The following is a 21,946-nucleotide window of genomic DNA, read 5'->3' on the forward strand; positions in this document are numbered from 1 at the left end:
GTACATGGGTGACTGGCTACACTTGAGAAAGTGCTAGGATTCTGCAATCAGATTTGGGTTTGCAACCTAAATTGGATATTATTAGCTCTGTTTCTTTGAGCAAGTTACTCAGCCTTTCTAAATATCAATTTCCTCAATTTAAAATAGGGATAATACCTCTCACTTTGCACGATGGTCACGAGGATTAAATAAAGCAGGTAAAGCACTTAGCATGATGTCAGGCTCACATTTCATGTTCTGCAGCTGTAAATTTCCTTCTCTACCTCTCTCAAGATGGCTGCGGTGGTGATGGGGTTTGGGGAGGAAGTGGCAGGTAGAGATGCCTCAAGTGGAGTGGTTAGAGGGGAAGATTAAAGAGAGGGGCAGGTAGGAGCATAGTAGGAGCTGGTATTCCTTCCTTGCCCTAACCTTGGAGTGAGTATTTTGCAGGAAGTGGTGAGAGGGACCAGGAACTGTTTCTTACAAATTCCCAGTTTCCTCTCTTCCTGATTCTTTAGTGCTCAAATCCAAATCCAGGGGCCACTCAGCCTTCCAAAGCCACTGAGTATCTCTAACTGGCCCATCCCACCTTCCCCCAGACTCCCAGGTGGCCTGGGAGCTGGACCCAAACCCTTTTCTTCCCTGGGGTCTCCTAGTCCAGGGTTATTTTCTCATCCATCTTGGTACTAATTGGAATTCCCCTTACATGTGCAAAGCACTTCTTCTCTGGGCTTCATTTGATAGTCCTCTGAGGTGGGCAGATCTTGGGTCCTTGGCCTTAGTTACTAGATAAGGAAACACGTTGTCTGGCTTACCTGACATAGACCCCGAAGATTCCCAGCTCTGAGATGCATTGGACCACTCGGGCAGGGCTTCCAGATCGTAGCAGACAATTCCCGAAAGGTTCAGGTTCGATCTTCTCCATCAGGATGTAGGAAGCTCTCTCCTCACTGTCCTTCAGCCCCTTCAGGGCCTGTACCATTTCCTCCCCATATAGGTTGTTACCTGCAATTCCACTAACCAGTCATCCTGGACCTTCTGCTCACTTTTTCCACCCTGTGCTCCCACTTCTAGGGCCATATGGACAAGTAAGGGGTCTCAGTTCCTGACACTAGCTCAGTGAAGCCAGGACAAGGCCTGGCTTCAGTGAAGGAAATGTCACCTTAATAGGAGAGCCCCAACACAAGCAAACACAACTTCCACCACACTGTCTTGCCCTGGTTCTCCTCCTACCTGTCTATGGCTATTTCTTCTCAGCCTCCCCAACTGGCTCCTGCCCCTTTTAAATGTTGGGATTCCCAAGGAATTGATCCTCCACCCTTGTTCTCTCCTCTATGTATACATTTTTTTTTCAGGGAGATCTCTTCCAAGGTTCCATCTATATCCTATAACTTGTTACTTCCAAATCTTCAGAGCTCCCTGCTGCTCTAGACATAGGATAGATATCCCACGAGCTCCCAAAACAAACTCAACATGTCCAAACAGAACTCATCACTTCTGCCTGAATCTGCTCCTCCTGGACCTGCCTACACCCAATCAGGTGAAAGGCATTCCTGAGTCAGTTAACTCCTCCCTCTCCATTACCTATCACTAACTCTGGGACTGTGCCAAGAGCAAGTACCAGTTAGCACTGGTAACAGTCTGTTAGCCCCCTTTCACTGAGCAGCCCTGCAAAGGGAGAACCACCTACCTCCACCCTCTCTCTGGGGCTTCAGCACAAAGTGGCTAGGGGCAGCAATGGCCTCAGTGATGGCCTGGTCCCCTTCTTCACCCTGGCAGAAGGCAAGAAAGCAGTCACCAACAGTCTTAGGCCAAAGATGCAGGAGCTGAGGTCCTGCTGTTATGTAGAGCAGCATCAGAGGAAGAGCAGGAGGAGGAAGAGCCTTAAGCTCCTCCAAGCTGGATGCTACTATCTGGATGTGACCCCCAACAAACCCCCTGCAGCAGTGAGTACAATGAGAATAAGCTTTCCCTGTAGCAGCAGAAGGCCTGAAAAGCTGGTACAGACAGTCCTCAATTCTTGTTCTGCCTCAGCCCTCCCCGCTGGTTACCACCCCTATCTCCATCTTTGCTGAGGGAGCTTACGATGGATTCCAGCCCTACTTCCCAGAGCTCTAGGGTTTTTCACAGAGCATCACTGACTCAAGTCCAGCCCAGTGCCAGCACATCGGGCTCTGGGTCCTTGATACCCAGGAGGCCTGTGGTGGGAGAAGTGGGCTGTCCACGCACCATGTCCAGTGAGTAAAGGCCAGCGAAGGTGGCACGGAGGCGGGCCACGGCCTCAGGCTGGCCAGGGAGCACGTGCTCCAGCATGCCTACTCTGCTCAGCTCCTGTTGCACCTTCTTAGTCCCAGCCAGCTGGGTGGCAATGTCTGGGCACTTGACAGCACATGACCTCTCCAGCAGCAGGCGTGCTTCCCAGTTCTGCAGAGAGAAGAAACCAGAAGGAATTCTATTTATTTCACTTTGGCTGACCTTTAATAAGCATCCACCAGGTGCCAGGTATCCTCACATTCATCATCTTCCAGGGTCATTGCAACATCCTTGTGAGGCAGGTGTGGCCCCTCCTAATATGAAGGATTCTTGCCCTCAGGGAACTCACAGTCTATCACAATGACACATGACTATAATTAAAGGGGAAAATGACAAAAGGTGAAAGGGTGTAAAAAAAATTGATGAGGTTTGAAAGGGGTGGGACAATTGTTTATGAGCTCAGCTTCCTACTGTACTACAGATAAAATCCAAACTCCTTAGCACAGCCTATAAAGATCCTGTGGGATCTGCCTCTTGTCTCCGTTTCAGCCTCATTCCATGCCATCCCTCCACCCCTTCCAGCCACACAGGTTTGTCAATCCTCAAACACACAAGTGTCATTTCCACCTCAGGGTCTCTGCATTGCTGCATTCCTTCTGCCTGGGATTCTTTTCATTTTGAATTTTCCAATGGGTGATTGGATCCTTCTCATCCTAAAGTCTCAGCTCAAAGTCAGCTTCTCAAATCACCCTATTAAATACAGGTTTCCCCATAATTCTCTACCTTTTCACCCTGGTTTATTCAGAGTTTCCCCCAGCTATTAAAAAAAAACATTTTTTCTACTTTTGTTTACTTTCTGATGACCATTTCCCTGACCAAAATGTGAGCTCCATAAGGATTAGACATTTGCTCCTGGTCTCATTTCCTGTTGTATCCCCAGTGTCTAACACAGTGCCTGAAGCTCTGTAGGTGCTCAATAAATGTTACTGTTATTTAATGAGGTGACATATGAGTGGACAGATAAGAGTATGACAAGTGAGACTCAACAGGGAAGAGATATTCAGTTTAACAGAATAATAGGAACACAGGTCTGCAGGTGAGTAGCAAAAGATGAATAGTCTGGTGGGCCAGGAGTTTAGGGTGTGAGAGGCAGGGAAACAGCAGAGGATCACGCCTCCATTCTGAGGCACCAGGGAGACAGTCTGTCTTTACTGCAGACTACATCAAACCGCCCACAACAGGATCAAGGCTATAGCCTGAGGAGCAATATCACCACTCCATGCCACCCTCACCCCTGCTGTCCTTTCTCTGATAGAATCAGTCCACCTGCAGCACCTCTGCCTGGTCTACACCATTAACCCCAGCCATCTAACAACTAGGCTAGTGTTCCAGGTAGAGTTAAAGGTGCCCAGAATATCAGAGATAAACCCAGAGAAGTACCCCATTATGTGACGAGTAGGGAAAGCAAAACTCAGAGATGAGCAAGGACTTGCTCACAATCACCTAGTAAGTCCTAAACCTAGCAGATTTATTTCCATGTCTAAACCTGGTCTGTGTTTCTACGTTCCCTAAAGATGTTTTCCTTCTTACATACTAATTTCCTTCCTTGTCAGCTAAATAAAGTTTTCTTTGGTCCCTTCCCCCAAATCCCTTGCCCTGGAACCTGGATCCATTTTCCCAATAGACAATTTCTCTCTATTTTAGTCAGCGAGTTGCCACCACTAACCACTTTCTAGAGGAAAGGATTTTCTATAGAGCTGCCACCTCTGTGGAGCTGTTCCCTTGTACAGCTGGGACTTAGGGAGAATCCTATATTCAAAGAATTATAGATCTAGAAGGAGTTCCCTCAATTTTCTAGTGTAGTTCTCTCAGTTTACAGAAACTGAGCCCAGAAAGGGTCAGGAACCTGCTCACGGTCACACAGAGGCAGAGCCAAATGTTCATGACACCCAGACTAGTATTCATGGTATTTTCTCTTATTTCCTCCTTTACCTTCTCCCAACAGAAAGCAGGGCTTCTTAGCCTCCCCATGCTGTTGGTTAGAGGCAGGGGGAGGAGGAGGATATACAGGGAATGCCACTGGACTGAGAGTCAGAAAGCCTGGCAACTCCCTATGGAACTTTAGATTAAGCCCTTGCATCTCTCAGAACCTTATTTCTTCATCTATCTAATGGGGATAATTATACCTCCACAGAGTGGTTGTAAGGAATAAATGAAATAGTAGATGTGGAATGTAATTTTGAAACCGCATAGTAAAATAGCAAGCTAAGGTGATATTATCATTACTGTCATTAACATGAAGAGACAGGTGATAAAAACTTTATTAAGCAGGTAAAAGAAAAGAGTTGGCAAGAAGGAAACAGTCAGTGGTGTGGAACTGATTTGCACTGGCTAGCAAGGGCTGACTGTATCCATCTCTTCCGAACTCTGTTCAGAGATGTTAAATTGGGTAGCTTTGAAATTGGCCATGATAGGAGTAGTTATGCCATAGAAATCAGAAAATGCTACAAATAGGGGCTTTCCTCCCCAGAAAGATAACTATTAAACATTTACCAGCATATCCCTAGAAACAATGTGAATGGCTGAAGCATTGTGAAGCATTGTGTATAGACAGTGAGAGGCAGCAAAAATCTGTGGAAGGATAGGAAGTTCCGGCAGCAAGTTCCCTGAGGAAGAACTGAAGCCAAGGCTTAGGGGAAAACCCAGGTTGTTGTGATACATGCGTTGAATCTCCGAGGGACAATGGTGGGTCCCACGAGGCAAAGAATGGTCTAACAGAAAATACCAACCTGTAGACTGTAATGACTCGGCATGTAGCCATCCCGGAAGTAAACCACAGCAACTTCCTGGCCGTCCCTAGAACACAGGGTGGAGAAAGTTGCTGTGTTAAATTATAACTGATGTGTTCAGTGGTTCAATCAATTTCTGGGTGCATCAAAATGCCTTTTGCTTCTTTGAAGTCAGTCAACAGGGGTGGCCTCAACAGGGATTCATTGGAAGCATGAAAGTAGATTCCCATGTCATCAATGCTTTCACTAAAAAAATGGCGATATGCAGTAGGGAATATCTTCTAATATTCCAGATCTAAAGTCATTCTAGTAAGGCCAGAGGGAAAAAAGAAAGTAACCAGAATCAAATTAGGTAAACTTTTAAAAAGTGGGCTCCAAATTACTGAGCAGCAGAATTATATTGCCACACTTAGCAAACACACTTGTACTTACACTGCTTAAAGCAGCTGAAATCAGGCTGAGATTTTTTTAAATGGTGGTGGGATGAGGGTGGGGAGGTGCAAACTTATGAATCTAGTTAAGCCACAGACTGTCTTTTTTAACTTCTTCCCCTTTTCTTTGATTATTTGACATTGGTTTATCTAGAAAGTAAATTAATGACTGTTTTGTTAAGATAAAAACACATTTTGAAAATAGTAAGTGGTACTGTGAAATGCCAGGAGGTTTTTAATTTTAAGAATCACAAATTTACAGGTCTAAATATGTGTGCTGTAAACAATGCTATCCAATATGTGATATTAAAGTCACTTTGTGGTATCCCCTGAAGGGACTCACAGGGCCTAGCTTGGAACACAAATCAGGCCCCTTGAGGTCTTGCCTGAGACCTCAGAGAGCAACTCCCAGACCAGTCAGAGGATGAGCTGGCTACTCCTCTTCCTCCCTGACTGCCCAACCCAACTGCCCAGGTCTCACTAGACCAGCCAAGTAGGGCAAGAAAACTTGGGAGCCCTGAAGCACGTGAAAACCAAGGCTGTCCAGAACAGGAGCTCTGATACAACCCTTCAGAAGCAGAACTTGGTGAGCCTTCTCTAAAAGTTCCTGGAATGATGGGATATTTTCAGAGTTCACCCTAAAATTCAGAGAGAAGGAAGCAAGATGTCATATTTCCCAGAAGAAAGGATCATTTAGGGGAAGCAGACGGCAGAATGAGTTTCCTAAACCAGTCATCTATTGGATCCCTGGGGAACGTTACCTGAACACTTACATAAACAGTCTTCGGTCTTGGTCTAGAGACCCCTTTTCAGAGACATCTTCAAACCTTCGCCGGATTACATGGATATTCCTGGGGAAGATGGGTAAAAGTCAGAGAGAGTGGATGCTCTATTCTGAATGGCTCTCTCCAATCCTGGGGTCATTATCTGGAGGTCTCCCCTCCTTTACTTACCTGGCCAGTAGCTCATTCTCTATGGCACGCTGGTCAAATATGTTCCTTTCCTTCTCTTGAGCAATTAGTAGCACCAGAGCACTGGGGAAAGAGCACAGGTGGCCCAAGATGGCTACAGAACTTGTCTTCCCTCCATCCCACACCCTTTTCAGAGTAAGAACCAGAACACAGCTTCCCTGAAAGAGCAGATGTCCTCTCAACTCAGGACTGCCTCAGGCATAGACACCTGAGGCTACAACACATTATTTCCTGAAAACAGGAAACTTAAAAAAAATGGAGCTGTCTCTGTTCCTTCTCTAACAGATGAAATATTGCAATGATTTCAAATAGTCTGTGCAAATTAAAATTTAGATTTAAAACCATCTCAAAAACCCAATAGGACCTTTTCTTGGAATTTAACACAATGATTCTAAAATCTGCTGGAAGAATAAACAGATGAGAGTACTGAAGAATATTTTGTAAAAGAACAATGCTGGGCGTTGGGAGTTAAGGACTCTATTACTAGATTGTGAAGCATATAATAAAAGAGTGTGTGATTCTTGCATAAAACACTAGAATAGCTCCATGGAATCCTACAGAAACCCTACAAAACCAGCTATGAATAAGGCATTATCTCCTGGGGCCTCTCAACATTTCTGTGACATACGCAGGTCCCACAGTATTAATGGGATCACTGAGGCTTACCTGGTCTCTTCCTCACTGCTTATCCACAAGTTTCTTTAAGAAGCAAGAGCTCAAGGACTCAGGGGAACACTAATGCCAAAGAACTGTCTGTTTGGCTACCAGGCAAGCTATTTTCAGTTGTCAAAGACAGGTCTAGTTCCCCACCAGACTCTCTTAGGACCAACGTTCAGCAGTACCAAACTCCATTTTTGCTGTAGTTCTACTGCTTTGTGCCTGAAGCTTATTGCTGAGACTCTTGGGTGGGCAGACTTGGCTTATGGTTCTAAGTGTGGATTCCTGACGTTCTGTTCTTGGCCTCTTGTCTGTTTGTCTCTGCTTCTCCTTGCCTCAGCTGTACCTTTTGGACTACACTCTGCTGGACTCCTTTCCACTTAGCAGAATACAGGTTCTAGTGTACCTCCTCTCCTGGCTTGCTTGAAATCTCTTGAGGTCAGAAATGACATTAAGCTGAGTCTTGGCTTAGTTGGGTAGCTGAGAGACAAGCTAGAAATGGTGCTTTCACAAGCCATCTTGTCCCGAGAGTATTCTGAAGGCCAATGACCTTGCTCTTTACTCTGCAGCCTGATCTGCTCTGCTCATGGGTGGAAAGGTGGCACTTGGCCCAGACTGGCCTACCTCCAAGAAGATGTGGAGGAGGAAGCCTGGAGGCTGTAGGTGAAAGAAGAACTGCAAGCCTTGGTTAATGAAGTCAGCCTGCCCCCTGGCAAATAATCGGAGTCAGGCTCAGAAAGCATATTCTACCTCAGTTCTGCCCTACCTTCAGTTCTGAGCAATCTGTTGGGAACAGGACTAGGAAATTTGTCAGCTAAGGAAGGTGAAGTAGCAGTAGCATGCTGATTGGAAATGAGGACTCCTGAATCCCAGTCCTGGCTTTGCCAGTGACATATGGTATGCTCTTGGGTAAGTCAGCTTCTTTCGTTGGGCCCTGGTTTCCCCATGTATAAGATAAGGGTGTCAAATAGATCACAGTTCCCAACATTTTGTATCAAAAATCCCCCTTGTTAATCCCTACTCATTCAACTGCAGACACTATATTTAAAGAGTTTGAATAAATGTCTAAATTGAAATCATAATTCATTTAAAAAAATCCTTTAAAAAAGTATGAGATAATTGATGAAAATTCATCTGTTCTGCAAATGCTTGAGCCTCAGTTTTTCAATCTACATTATGGGATCATTCTTCTTGGAAGCAGAACAGTGTAGTAGAGAGAACACAGGCTTTAGAGGTAGATAGACATGAATTCTAAACTTACTACCTGTGTGACTTTGGGCGAGTTTTATTCAACCTCTCTGAGCCCTCAGTTTGCTATTCTGTAAAATAAAACTAGTACTCCTTAAATGGTAGCTACAATTACTATTATTATTATTAGTATTGTTGTTATTATTGAAAGTACCATGTAATCACCTTCATCGAATTTTTTAAAGATTTTTTCAAATCCATGATTTCATTTAATTCTCACCACCACGCTTTTAGGTATTACTATTAGCCCTATTTTACAGGTGAGGAAACTGAATTCAGAGGAAAAGAATGGACTTTAGCAAAGGTCATGTTTAGGTCAGCAGAAGCACCTATCTGACTCTCAAAATGACGGAATTCAATCCTGACTCAGGCACCCTACAGCTCCTATCTACCAATGCTTAATTTTGGGCACATAAAACTTTTCTCTCCATGTTATTTCTCTCCAGCTTGGCTAGAGAAACCTCCATAGCATTTGTCTATCAGCAGTACCCTAGCTGACCCATCTCCTGGCTTCACTCTTAAAATACGACCTAGTCAAGAGTTCTACTTGACAGAATATTTGTCTAATGATTTCTAAATGCTCAATCTGTTTTCTGAGTCCTAGTGAGGTTTAACAAGCCCAGAGAGGGTCTCTTGGAGGCAATAAAATGATTAAGAATGCAGGTTCTAGTGGGAGGTGGACTCAGGGCTCTACCACCAACTTACCACTTGACCCTGAACAATTCACTTCTCTGAACCTCAGTTTCCTCATCTGTAAAATGTGAGACATGAATAGTATCTACCTCAGAGTGTTTGAAATGATTCAATGACATCCTGTATATGAAATGCTTAGCACAAAATGTGGCACTAATAAGTGCTCATTAAGGGTTAACTATTAATGCTATATTAATATTACAATAATTGTTAGTAGTACAGTGGCCCCTCACTTATCCAGAAGTCACTTACCTAACATCTTTACATATCTGAAACATGGCTGAGAAATAGGAAGGAAGCAAAAAAAAATGCCTCTAAACAGTCAAAACAGATACCAAAATCTCTAAATCAAAGCTTATGCATTTACTCATCAAAAAGGCCCTCACACTCATTAGACACAAATAAACAACTCAGATCATTTGATTTCCCAAACTATAGCAAGTCAGAAAGGAGATATAGGGATGAGAATGGAGGATTCCATATTTTAAGCATGATGACAGCAATAAGAAGTAAGAGCTGTTAGTAGGGAAACAGACAGAAAAACTACAAAGAAAAAGAATAAAAGCTTAAAGCCTAACAGCTGGGGCCATTAGTGTAGGCAAACAGCCTCACATGCTTCTCACAATCCAGGCAGCACCTCTGCATTATATCAAGATGCAATCACTGATAGTCACAATGATGACTTTCAGCCAGCAATACAAGACTAAATTATTGTCAGCATCTCTTATTTAAGAAGGAAGCCCAAAACTCCATTAAAGTGATTTTGGCACTTCAAAGTGTAAGCTTCTATTCCAAGAAAAATTCCCTTATTTCCTAATGATGACAGGCAAAGAAGATGCTGCATCCAAGAATGCTGAATCTAAAGCAGGATTCTGCTACCACTTTTTCTCCCCCTTACTTGGCTGAACCGTAGAGCTCCCAGGCTTTGGCAATTCCCAGGGCCAGTCCCTTGCTAGGATTATTGGAGAGGATCTTGGCAGCTTCTCTGGTCTTACTCAGAACATTGAGAACATGTCTGTTGGAAGAGAGATGTCTGTTTAGTAATTGGATGGACCTGTGACTCACAGACACTTATAGGAACATCACTTTGAGAATCAGCTGAGCACTAAACAGCATCCTATCATCATGCTCCTGTAGGCTGGAGTGCTGGGCTGCCTAAGCCTAGCCCCTGGTGCATATGCCCAAAGGAACCCTGAGACCCTGTGTTTCCATTCCATACCAGCCTCCCAATGAACTGGAACCCCTTTCCCTGAGCCCCAGCTGCTGTCTGGAATCCTGCTGTAGACCATATGGAATCACAGCAAACTAGAGCATCACTGTTGACTAGAAGTGGATGCTACTAGGGCCCAGCCCTCAGATGGGAAGCCCTGTTCCTCTCTGCCTTGGATTCTGACCTTCTTTCAGGCCTTTAAACATGAAAGCTCTTTCTTACCTCAGGACCCTCACAGATACTGTTCCTTCTGCCTGGAATACTAACTTATTCAATGAGGGGGCGGGACTAGATGAACCATGAGGTCCTTTCTCTCCCTGACATACCAAGACCTAATTACAAGTGTAAACTGTGCCATGGTGGGGAAACACATGACCCAAGGCTCAGGAAGGCATAGTCAGCATTGGAGATCCCTGACCCCACCTGTGATTGTAGGCTCATCAGGCTGTCACCCCAATGGTGTTCCTGGGGCTGCCCAAGGGACCCACCGGTGCACAGCTGGGGTCCGGGAGGCTAGGCCCCCAAAGCTGGCAGAGATGGTGTTGATTTCGATCTGTTTCAGAGCTGGGGAACCATCTGCGTTGCGCTGGAACATGTAGTCTGAGCGATTCAGGCCCAGGAACACAGTCTGTGGAGAAAACTGAAGGCTGAGGACATTTCCCAGTGTCTGACTCTGAGGGCCTAACCAAGGGGCATACAGGTATTATGTACTCTACAGAGATTAGAGGTGCCAGCTAACACTCCCCAATCCAGTGGAATCATTCTTTTGGTCATCCCAGGATTGACCACTGATGTACAAACCAATGACCAATGAGAGGCAGATTCCCATGAGCTCAGGTACTGGGCCAAAATCTTCTGGTTTAAAAAAAAAAGTGAGAGATGGGAGAGGTAGTTCTTAGACTCAGGTGGAGAGGGGAATGGTTACCTGGGCAATGCCCTCTTTCAGGACTTGCTTGTGGATGTCAAAGAGACGAGCAGTAAAGTTGTCCCTTTTGATGGTGCTGGAAGAGGAAACAGTATTTTCTGCGTTACATGGAACCTTAAAGGTCACGGAGTTCCACTGATTTCTGAAACCTCTCTGGGTCTACTGATCCAAACTTGAACACCCACACCAACCCTGTAGAGAACCCAGCTCTAGAGCCAGATGACCTGGGTTCAAATCCCAGTTCTACCACTCACTACTGGGCAACCTCAGAGAATAATTTCACCTGTGTAAAATGAAGAGGAATATAATTATGTTTATATCATAGAGTTGTAGTGAAGAGTAAATGAGATATTAAATGTACACAGTTGAACATATTGTGTGGTCCCAAGAAGAATTCAAAAATGGCATCTGATATAACCATTCTGTACTTGAATAGCTCTGATAGTTGGTAAGCATTCTGGCTGACCTAATATTAACTCTCTGTAGCTTTCCCTACACACTAGGACCTCCCAGGAGAAGTCTTCTCCAACTCTTCCATGGCAGCTCTCAGGGACCAGAAGACAGAAGTTACACCCTGCCCCAAAAGATTTTTCTGACTCAAGCTAAATATCCTATTCAACCAGTCCTCATATGCTGTAACTTCCTCAGGGCAGCTTTCCCTGACTGGGTCAGATCCCTCTGCTGTGCACTCTCATTGCACCGTGGACCTCTCCTTTATAGCACTGATTGCAGCTGCAATTTTTCATTTTGTGTGATGATTAGTGTTGTTTCTCCTACTGGACTATAAACCACATGAGCGTGGGGACCGTGTCTGTGCTAGCTCATCATCGTGGTCAAGTGTGCTGCTGTGATGTGACATGAGGCATAATTAACCTGCTGCCTCTCAAGATTCAGTGGTCTCTGTATGCCTGCTCAAGCCTTACTCCCAGACTCACCTTGTTACAGGGAACCACTGAACCCATGTAGCTCAGGCCTGCCCTGAAGTTCCTCTGTTCCCCAACCAGCTCGTTCATGGGGTTTCCCAGCCTTTGGTGAGGAGAGTCCCCAGCAGGGCTTCAGCCTCTAGGGAAGTTGAGGCATATTTTCCCTTTTCTGAAGAGGTGCTCCCCCTTCAGCCCTAGAACCTAGGCTGCTGTTCTAGCACACGTGATCCTGGGCCTCTTCTCCCTTACAAGCTAGGGTTTGTGTGTATTTCAGAGGAGCGGGGAGTAGGGAAGGCAGGGGTTGCAGAGATGGGCTGCAGGGAAGGTCTCACACATAACTGCATCTTTAGGGTAAAGGTCATAAATCATGCTGCTCATTTCCCACTGTCCAGAATTACAGGTACAAAAGCTGGGCCCATCCTGAGAAAGATCTGGTGGAAAGGTTTGTATATTCATCATTCATTGGGTTTTTACCTCCAAGTCAGTGATTTCCAAACTTCTTACCATTATGATCCCTTCTCATATTCACCCTCACACCAGTGTGCACATTTTTTAAAGATTTTGTCTTTAACAAAATAGTTGTTTTCTTTTGAAAAATTAATCATACATGTATATATGTATACATGTATATATCTCTCCTCTCTCTATACACACACATACACAAATACATATATATGTGTATTTAATTCTAATTTAATTCTAAAATAAAGAACTTATTCTAGAGTAGAGATATTTCCCTTGTCCCAGAGCCTCAAGGGAAAAGAAAAAAAGATTAAGGGAGAAAGAGAGAGGGGTGATGCAGTGAGCCATTTCAGGGGCTTATGAACTAGGTGTGGCCCAGTCTGCAGCCCATCCCACCCAGATATGAGAGGCCTGAGATGACAAGAAAGGGTCACTATTTAAGAGACATAGGAAATGTGACTTTAAATCCAGTAACACCCCCTCCCCCTCTGTTTTCTCTAAAACTAGACTGACCTTCCCTAATTCCAAATGGAAATTCAATCTTCAAAGCAGGGGGTCACAGATCAGAGAATCACAGAATGTCAGTGTTGGAAGGGACCTTAGATTTAGGCCAACCTTTCATTTTACAGATGAGAAATTAAGGCCCAGGGGGAAGCTGTGGCATGCCAACCTGAGAAATTGAGGCCCAGAGAAAGAAAGGGACTTGCTTGAGGCCGTATAAGTAAGTGGTAGAGCCAGGGTTAGAAGCCATCTTCTGACTTCTATTCTACTGCTTTTTGTTTCTCCTGGGGAGTACCTGTCTCCCACCCCACCAAGTCAGCTGCCAGGGCAATCCCTCATGGCTCCCTAGCCTTCTAGTCCCTTGGTTCTAGCAGCTCCCAGCCCCCCCATGCCCCACCGCCCAGCACCTGGAGAGAGTTTGCTCCAGAAAGGCAGCATTCTGGCTGACGGCATCCACCAGCAGGTTGAAGTCCATCTGCACAGCATAGGCCTGCTCCAGCAGGGCACTGGGGACCAGTGAGGGGAAGAGTGTGAATGGGGCATAGCTCACCACCTGATCAAGGAGAGAGTGAGCAGGGGTAGAATACCTGTGAATTGATTGTTTTCCTGCAAACATAACCCCAAGGAAAGTGTGGCCTACATTTATTGAGGACACACAAACTGCAGAATAATGGTTACCTCTGAGAAAAGAGGAAGGAGAACAGGAGGAGGAAAGAGAAGTTCTAGACTCTATTTTATCTCTTTACGTTAAAAAAAAAAAAAACTGAAGCAAAATGGCCAAAAACAAAGACAAACAAACAAACCAAAAAGATTACTGAGCACCTACTGTGTGCTCAGCACTGTTTTAAATACTTTATACGGCTTCATCATTTAACCGTATTAGAAAGATACTATCATTTTTTATACCTAATAAATAGATAAGGGAACTGAGTTGCATATAGGTTAAATAACATGTCCAAAATTATATAAAGCTGTTAAGTGACACTGGGATTTGAACCACAATGGTTACCAAACAACAACCACACAAACACACACACATACAGAACTCCTAGCCAGTTCATATCCAAGCCCAGTCCCCGAGCCTTCTGCTTGGGGGAAAGGGAGAGTTCTGCTGGTAGGGCTGAAGCAGAAGTGAACTCTGGTCCCCAGAATAGGAGCCAAGAATGGTTTCCTCCCAGTCTTGGAGATGGTGACCCAGGCTGCCAGGCCTGGAGTTCAGCTGCATCCTGAGTGCTTTGGACTCTGGCAGAGCCAGGAAATCCATCTAGAATACTATTTTTAGAAGGGAGTAATACATTCTGAGATACCAACAACAACTGAACTAGAACTTGGGTAAGAGGTGATAAGATGGCTTTTTAAAAAATTTGTATTGAAGTATAGTCAGTTTACAGTGTTGTGTCAATTTCTAGTGCACAGGATAATGCTTCAGTCATACATGAACATACATATATTTGTTTTGATAAGATGATTTTGTGACTTATATTATATTAAGCATTCATGAGTCTCACTTCTGAGTTAATATAAGTTTGTCATTAAACAGTAGTACGAGTTAATGGTGTTAGAACTTGGCATTTATGTATTTTTAAAATATTATTATTTTGAATGGGTAGTGCAAATACATGATATAAATTCAAAAAAGACAGGATACATACTGAAAAGTATATCTTACTTCCACTCCCAATGACCCAGTTCTCCTCCCCAGAGACAAATGGTATACTAGTGTTTCATGTAACCTTCTAGACTAATGTAATGTATGCATACATATTTTCTCTTATTTTAACATACACAGAGTATATAATATATACATTGTACTGTCCTTTGCTTTATAAATGTTTCAGACTTTTCCATATACCTTCAAACAGAGGACCCATTTTAACGGCTGTATAGTATTCCATTCTTTGTATATACCATAATTTATTGAATCTAACCTTCTATTATGAACATGAGGTGGTTTCTTTTTTTTCCTCCATTACAAATCAATGCTTCAGTGAACATCCTAGAATATATATTTTAGGTATTTTGTGTGTGAGATGGTTCAGAAATTGTAAGTTTCTAAAAGTGGAGATTTCAGGTAATTAGGGTAAATCCAATTAAAATTTTGGTACATAATTCCCAAATTGTCCTCCTCAGGATCAATTCAAGACAAAACTAAGGAAGGGTATTTGTGAGAGTAAGGCTTTTTCTACCTTGAAGCCTTTAAGAGTTAGAAAATAAATTATTACACATTATGTAAGGGGTGATTTAATATGCTGAGTGCATGCAACCCAATATATATGTATGTATATATAAAAAATGGAATATTACTCAGCCATAAAAAGAATGAAATACTGCCATTTGCCACAACGTGGATGGACCCAGAGGACATTATGCCTAGTGAAATAAGTCAGAGAGAGAAAGACAAATACTGTATGATATTGCTTATATGTAGAATCTAAAAAATAATACAAATGAATGTGTATGCAGAACAGAAATAGATTCACAGATATTGAAAACAAACCTGTGGTTACCAAATGGGGGAGGGATAAATTAGTTGTGGGATTAACAGATACAAGCTATTACATATGAAATAGATTAACAGATACAAACTATTACATATGAAATAGATAAGCAACAAGGATATACTGTATAGTATAGGGAATTATACCCATTATCTTGTAATAACCTATAATGTAGTATAATCTGCAAAAATACTGAATCATTATGCTGTACATTTGAAACTAATATAATATTGTAAATCAACTATATACTTCACTTTTAAAAAATGTTGGCTCTGACTTTTTAAAGACACTCTGGTGAAAAATTGCTAACAATGCTTGCCTCTGGGGAGGGAAAACAATTACTGGAGAAAGGAGATTTATTCTATACTGAACACCTTTTTGAATTCTGTACCCTGTTCATGTATTTAAGAAAAATAAATTAAATCTCTAAACACTGCAAGAGCCAACTATTTGGTCTGCACACAGCTGGTCTGTAAGCCTGATCTACAGGATAAAGTTCATACTTTTCTTCTACCCAATACCCAAAGTCTCTTGGCTGTCTGTCTTTGACCTGCCTCTTTCCCACTATATCCACTTATGTGCCCTGCATTCAGCAGCATTCTCTTGAACATTTTTTGCCTTTTCCTTCTTTGGGGCACTCTGCTGTGCTGTTTCTTTCCCCCATTTGTCTTTTAAGGTCTAGTTGAAATACTACTAATGAATTCCTCCTTCTTCCAAGTGTCCTATACAGTATCCCAGGAGAGGCAGTAAAGCATGGAATTTCAAGAGCATGGACTCAGGAGGCAAACTCCTTGGGTTTGAATTCTGGCTCTGCTAATTATAGCACCATTTAAATGACCTCTGGCAAGTTACTTAAATTCTCTGGGCCTTGGTTTCCTCATCTCTGCTGTGGCAAGGACTATATGAATCAGTGATTCCAAAGTGTTTTGAATAGTACCTTCCATGTGATAAATACTCAATAAATGATAGCTAGTCATTTGCAGCAACACGGGTGGACCTAGAGATTATCATACTAAGTGAAGTAAGTCAGACAGAGAAAGACAAATATATGATATCAGTTATATGTTGAATCTAAAAAAATGACACAAATGAACTTATTTACAAAACAGAAACAGACTCACAGACATACAAAAAAAAAACTTAAGGTTACCAAAGGGGGAAGGAGGAGGATAAATTAGGAGTTTGGAATTAGCAGATACAAACTACTATATATAAAATAGATAAACAGCAAGGTCCTACTGTATAGAACAGGGAACTATATTCAATAGCTTGTAATAATCTATAATGAAAAATATAAAAAAGAACATATATATATATATAAAACTGAATCATTCTGCTGTACTGTACACCAGAAACTAACACAACATTGTAAATCAACTATGCTTCAATTAAAAAATGTTTCTAAAAATGATAGCCAACATTGGGTGCAGGCTGCCTATGTTTCCTCATAGAATAGACATTATTTAATTTTGTCTTGCGGTGCATTCTCCAACTAGACCATGAGCTCCAGAGGCCAAGGCCTCTGGCTGACTCACCTTTGTGAGTGCCTAGAATGGCCCTGCATAGAATAGGCACCTGGTAAAGATGTGGAATGAAATCCACCCACATACACATACACATACACACACTTCCTGTCTTTTTTCTCTGGACTGGGAATCTCACTGGGGACTGTGCCTTTTCTAGGCTCCATTAACCTCCAGAAAGACCTAGTGCTGGACCTTCATACAATACCTGTTGATTAACAGAAGAAATAAAATCTCAGAATGGAAGATATTTCATCCTGGGTTCACACAAACAGTTCACAAAATCTGAAGTTCACAAACCATGCAATTATATTCCCAAAGCCAGAGGCAGACCTTCTATAGTATCAGCCTACCTTAGGTGACAGCCATTCTCATTCACTCATGCCTCAGTAAACAGTTATTGAGTCTGGAATCCCCACCAGGCCCTTAACTAGGTTCTATGGTACACAGAGACAAAAGAGAATGTGGCTTGGTAAACAAAAGACAGTGGCAGCTCTTTTAGTCACTAATATGGATAATACATACATATGGACAGAAGAGCTTGTCTGGTATGCCTCTTTTTGTAAAAAGTGGGGAAAAGGAATATATACATATTTTCTTGTTATGAAAAAACTAACTGAAAGAATAAACAAGAACGCTAAAACAAAGGTTACTTTCAGGGCAGGATAACTGGGTAGCAAGGGAATGTGGAAGGGGGGATTAAACTGTAAACTCTCATACCCTTTGAACTTGGAATCATAAAAATGTCTTATCTAGTCACAAAATAAAGTTTTTTTTTTAAGAATGAGATTTTTTAAAAAGATGTGGTTCAGACTAAGCGGTTCCACTTATATGTATCAACCCTAGAGAAACACTCATACAGGTACCCAAACAGCATGTACGTGGATATTTCCTGCTGTGGTATTTGCAGTCATAAAACATTAGAAATCACCTAAATAGCCATCAGTGGAGGAAAGTTAAACTGTGACCCATCCACACGTGGAATATTATGCATCAGAATGAAGCTGACCTTAATGGAAGGAGTTGGAAACAGTTCTAAGACAGATTGTTAAATGAAAAACAAACAAAAACACATCACAGAATAATATATAAGATCCAATTTTTTTTAAACTACCTACAGTTGACTCGGAACAACATGTGTTTGAACTGCACGAGTCCACTTACACGCAGATTTTTTTCAATAGTAAACACTACATGGTTCAGGGTTGGTTGAGTCTGCAGGTGCTGAACCTCTGATACAGAGGAACCACATAGATGGAAAGTGGACTATAAGTTACATGCAGATTTTCAACTGCACAGAGGGTTGGTGCCCCAACCCTCACATTGTTCAAGGGTCAACTATATTTCTTTTTTTTTATATGTATTTTTTTAACATTTTTTATTGATTTATAATCATTTTACAATGTTGTGTCAAATTCCAGTGTTCAGCACAATTTTTCAGTCATTCATGGACATATACACACTCATTGTCACATTTTTTTCTGTGATTTATCATAACATTTTGTGTATATTTCCAACTATATTTCTTTATATACATATATATGTATATAAATGTACATAAATGTCCTGGAAGGATATACCACAAACCAACTAACACACCAATTAGTGTGGTTAAGGAGGTCTTAAAAAGTAATAGTTCACTGGGCTAGATGCTCCACATGAATTACCTTCCAATTCTTTAACCAACTCCATGAAGTAGGGCCCATTATTATCCCTTTTTTAGATTTGAAGAAACTATAACTCAGAGAGGTTAAGTAACTTGCCTAAACTACATTTCAAGCCCCAGACTTAAATTTTAACTTTACATACTTCTAGAGATCAATTTTAGTTATTGAAAAAACTAAAGCAAAAGAGATGTGGTCTCTGATCCAAAGGGGCTGCCTCCGGCCTGGCAGGGGCCAGATAATTAGGCAGTAGGATCCAAGCAGCGTGGTCAGTGCTGTGAGGAGGGGACAGGGGCTTACATCCGAGGAGCTGGGCTCCTGTGAGGTCCTCAGTAACACTCCCTCGGCCAGCGCCCGGTCCACAGCCTGCCTTGCCAGCTCCTCCAGCTGCTGCTCATCCTGCAGGAGGCTCCCCCAGCCGGTGGCCATTCCAATCTGCAACAGAAGGAGAGAGTAGGTCTTGGTGACAGGGCCCAGCAACTGACAGTGTGGTATAGGGGAATGAACACTGGCTGGCAGCTCTGAACAACTTCCATGAGCACAATGGAAAGCTTGACAAAGCATTTCCAGTGTTACTCTCTCTTTTGAGTCCTAATACAATGACAGTATTATTCTCATAGTAAGGAAGCAGAGGCTCAGAGAGATGAAAGGACTTACCCAAGGTAAAGATTAGTAAAACCTGGACTTGAACCCAGGTCTCTGGACTCCTAGCCCAAATGCTTTTCATTGGAGAAAGAGGCACTAATGTTATATATGTTTGGGGCAAGTTCTTTCTCCTCCTAGAGCTGCAGATTCACTCCCTGTGAAATGAGGGGTCTGAAGTACACTATGGCTTCTAAGCCTGGCTAAATATTCTGGAGAGCTTGAAGAGAGTACAGATTCCTAGGACCCACTCAGAGATTTTGATTCAAGAGATCTGAGGGGAGGGAAGGATTGAAGCTCTATATTTTTAATAAGTTTTTCTGTGATGGGAGCCACTGCAATATATCATTAATTTCCCCTTCTAGCTCCAACAACCCATGTCAACAGGTCTCAAAGAAATTATGTGAGAGTGGGTGAAAGGAGCCCTCTGTAGAGTACTAGAAAATGCAGATAAGGTGAACTCCTTTCTCACACTAACTAGAAGCAAACTCACTAGCAGGAAATGATTATATTTCTTGTATGGACATCTATCACCACAGCACCAAAAGACAGAAAATATTTTTGAAAAATCACATTAACAGGATAGAAATAACTGAAACCCAAGTGCCCAGTGTAATAGAAGGAGTCCAACTGGCTGGCCAGAGACATACCAACTCACAGCTTTACACTCATTCATTTTGCAGCAGGCCCCAGGGGTTTAAGAAGATCTGGATAAAAAACCTGCAAACACCAGTCATTAATTCTATTTTGCCCTATTATAATTTGAGTTCAGGTACAGAACGTGGCTGCCCAGCTCAGTGGTCCCAGGAAGAGAGCTGGAGATTGGCAAGTAACCTCCATCACAGGCAGCTCCATCCCCCACTCTTCATGACAGAACTGGTACTAGACCAATTATGAAGGTTTGTTGGCCTCAGCACAACGTTTTGAAAGAATAAGCATGTGATTTCAAGAGAGTCCTGACCACATCCCTGTCAGGTGAGACACAGATAAGGACAATCATTGTAAAGAACATTGACCCCATGGGGTCAGTCAGACATGGGTTCGAGTCTATAATAGTTACTTCCTTATAAATAAAGCCATCATGTGGATTAAATGAGAAAAATCTGTGTGCATTTCCTTAGCAGTGTTTGGAGTTCAATACATGGGAGATGCTTTTTGGCTATACCCACATTACAGGTAGAAGAATTGTCAGAAGTCACACAACAGCCTGGTGGCAGAGCCAAGACTAGAACCTGTGACTCTGACATTAGAGCAATGGAACCCTCCATTAGCCCCCATCTCTTCACAACTCTGGGATTCTAACATCCCTGCCTGCTGCTGGGCTTTTGTTTAGTTTAGGTAAACACTGACTGGCATCTAATGCCAGGACCCTGCTTGAGCACACAGAGAAAATAACTATGAAAAGTGAATTGCGCACTTTGTTTTTCTCATTCTACAGTCTTAACCCTTCTTGTGGCTTTATTTCTGTTTTGCTGATGGCACTCAAATCTATACCTTCACCACAGTGCTTTTCTGACCTTGAAAGAATATCCAACGGCTTACTGGTTCTATTCCATAGAACCAGAATAGAATGTGTTGTTGTCTCCCCACAGATCTGCTCTTACCCTGATGAACTCCACTCAGGCTCCCAAGCCTTGTATATACTTTTCTCCTATACCCTTTTCTCCCCAAATCCTATGGATTCTATCCAAATATACAGTACTCTGAATCCCTTGATTTCTCTCCACCACCTCCAACTAAGAGCCTAGTTCCGACTACAACCGTCTCTTCCCTGGAAACCAAACAGATTCAGAGCGAGGTCTTTTTCAGTGACCAGGACACACCAGCTTCTCACCTGCTTCCAGGCCTTGCACTTGCTGTTGTCTGTCTTTGGGACAACCCCTACCACTTCTGACCAGCACTTAGTTATAGAAGCCATCCCTCTTCTTCACCCAGAGCTTCTTTCTACAGCCCATTAATTTTGCCTGTATCATAGGGAATAATAGTATGTGTGTCTTGATCACTTCTCTAGCTCCAGCGCCTACTATTACATTCAATGAGTGCTAATTGAAACAGTGGTGAATGAATGACAGACTGGGGCCAGATCACCAAGAGCCTTAAAATGCCTACTAGAAAACCCGGTTGGACTTTAAGTCGAGGGCGAGGCCAATGCCTGCGTGAGGACCCGGGCAACAAACGACACAGTCTCCTGCCCAGGCCTGCCCCACTTCACCGCCCCGCACACTCCCACCTGAGCCAAAGTTGGTTCTAATAGCTCCCGGGTTTGTTTGTTTGTTTGTTTTTTGGGTTTCTTTTTTTGTGGTTTTGTTTTTGTTTGTTTTAAACTCCGGTTCTAGTCTCACCGGCACCAAGTCCCCGACACCGGCCTGATCTGGAGTCAGAAAATCTGGGAAATCTGCAGTCAAGAAGCACCAGCCCAGTCCCCTCACTGAACACCAGTTTCTAGGTCCCTGCCATAGATACAAGCTGCAACACCTCTTGGTCTCCGGGGTTCCAATCACTGACCAGACCCCTCCCTCACGTCCTTCCTCCCGAGGAAGCATGACCCTTGCCGGCCGCCGTTGCCGGCGCCCCAAC

General features: G+C 42.9%; 1 protein-coding gene across 5 annotated transcripts in view; it reads right to left on the reverse strand.

Moving 5' to 3' along the window:
- The window catches only part of GSS (glutathione synthetase), a 33,406-nt gene that overhangs the window by 11,381 nt on the left and 79 nt on the right, over positions 1-21,946 (reverse strand). For 2 of the 5 annotated variants that reach the window (XR_012061697.1, XM_072944081.1), the window contains exons 1-13: positions 21,712-21,841; positions 21,204-21,333; positions 19,028-19,162; positions 13,450-13,595; positions 11,157-11,232; positions 10,720-10,859; positions 9,920-10,036; positions 6,406-6,486; positions 6,226-6,303; positions 5,022-5,088; positions 2,209-2,403; positions 1,670-1,751; positions 795-984 (exon numbers count right to left, since the gene is read on the reverse strand). Coding sequence is in view for 4 of the 5 variants with exons in the window: in XM_072944081.1 (XP_072800182.1) it covers positions 795-984; positions 1,670-1,751; positions 2,209-2,403; positions 5,022-5,088; positions 6,226-6,303; positions 6,406-6,486; positions 9,920-10,036; positions 10,720-10,859; positions 11,157-11,232; positions 13,450-13,595; positions 19,028-19,162; positions 21,204-21,287 (1,391 nt within the window). In the remaining variant the exon portion in view is untranslated. The other 3 variants (XM_072944082.1, XM_072944083.1, XM_006202620.4) reach the window with 3 other exon arrangements.

Source organism: Vicugna pacos, chromosome 19 (genome assembly GCF_048564905.1).
Source record: "Vicugna pacos chromosome 19, VicPac4, whole genome shotgun sequence".
Classification (NCBI taxonomy): domain Eukaryota; kingdom Metazoa; phylum Chordata; class Mammalia; order Artiodactyla; family Camelidae; genus Vicugna; species Vicugna pacos.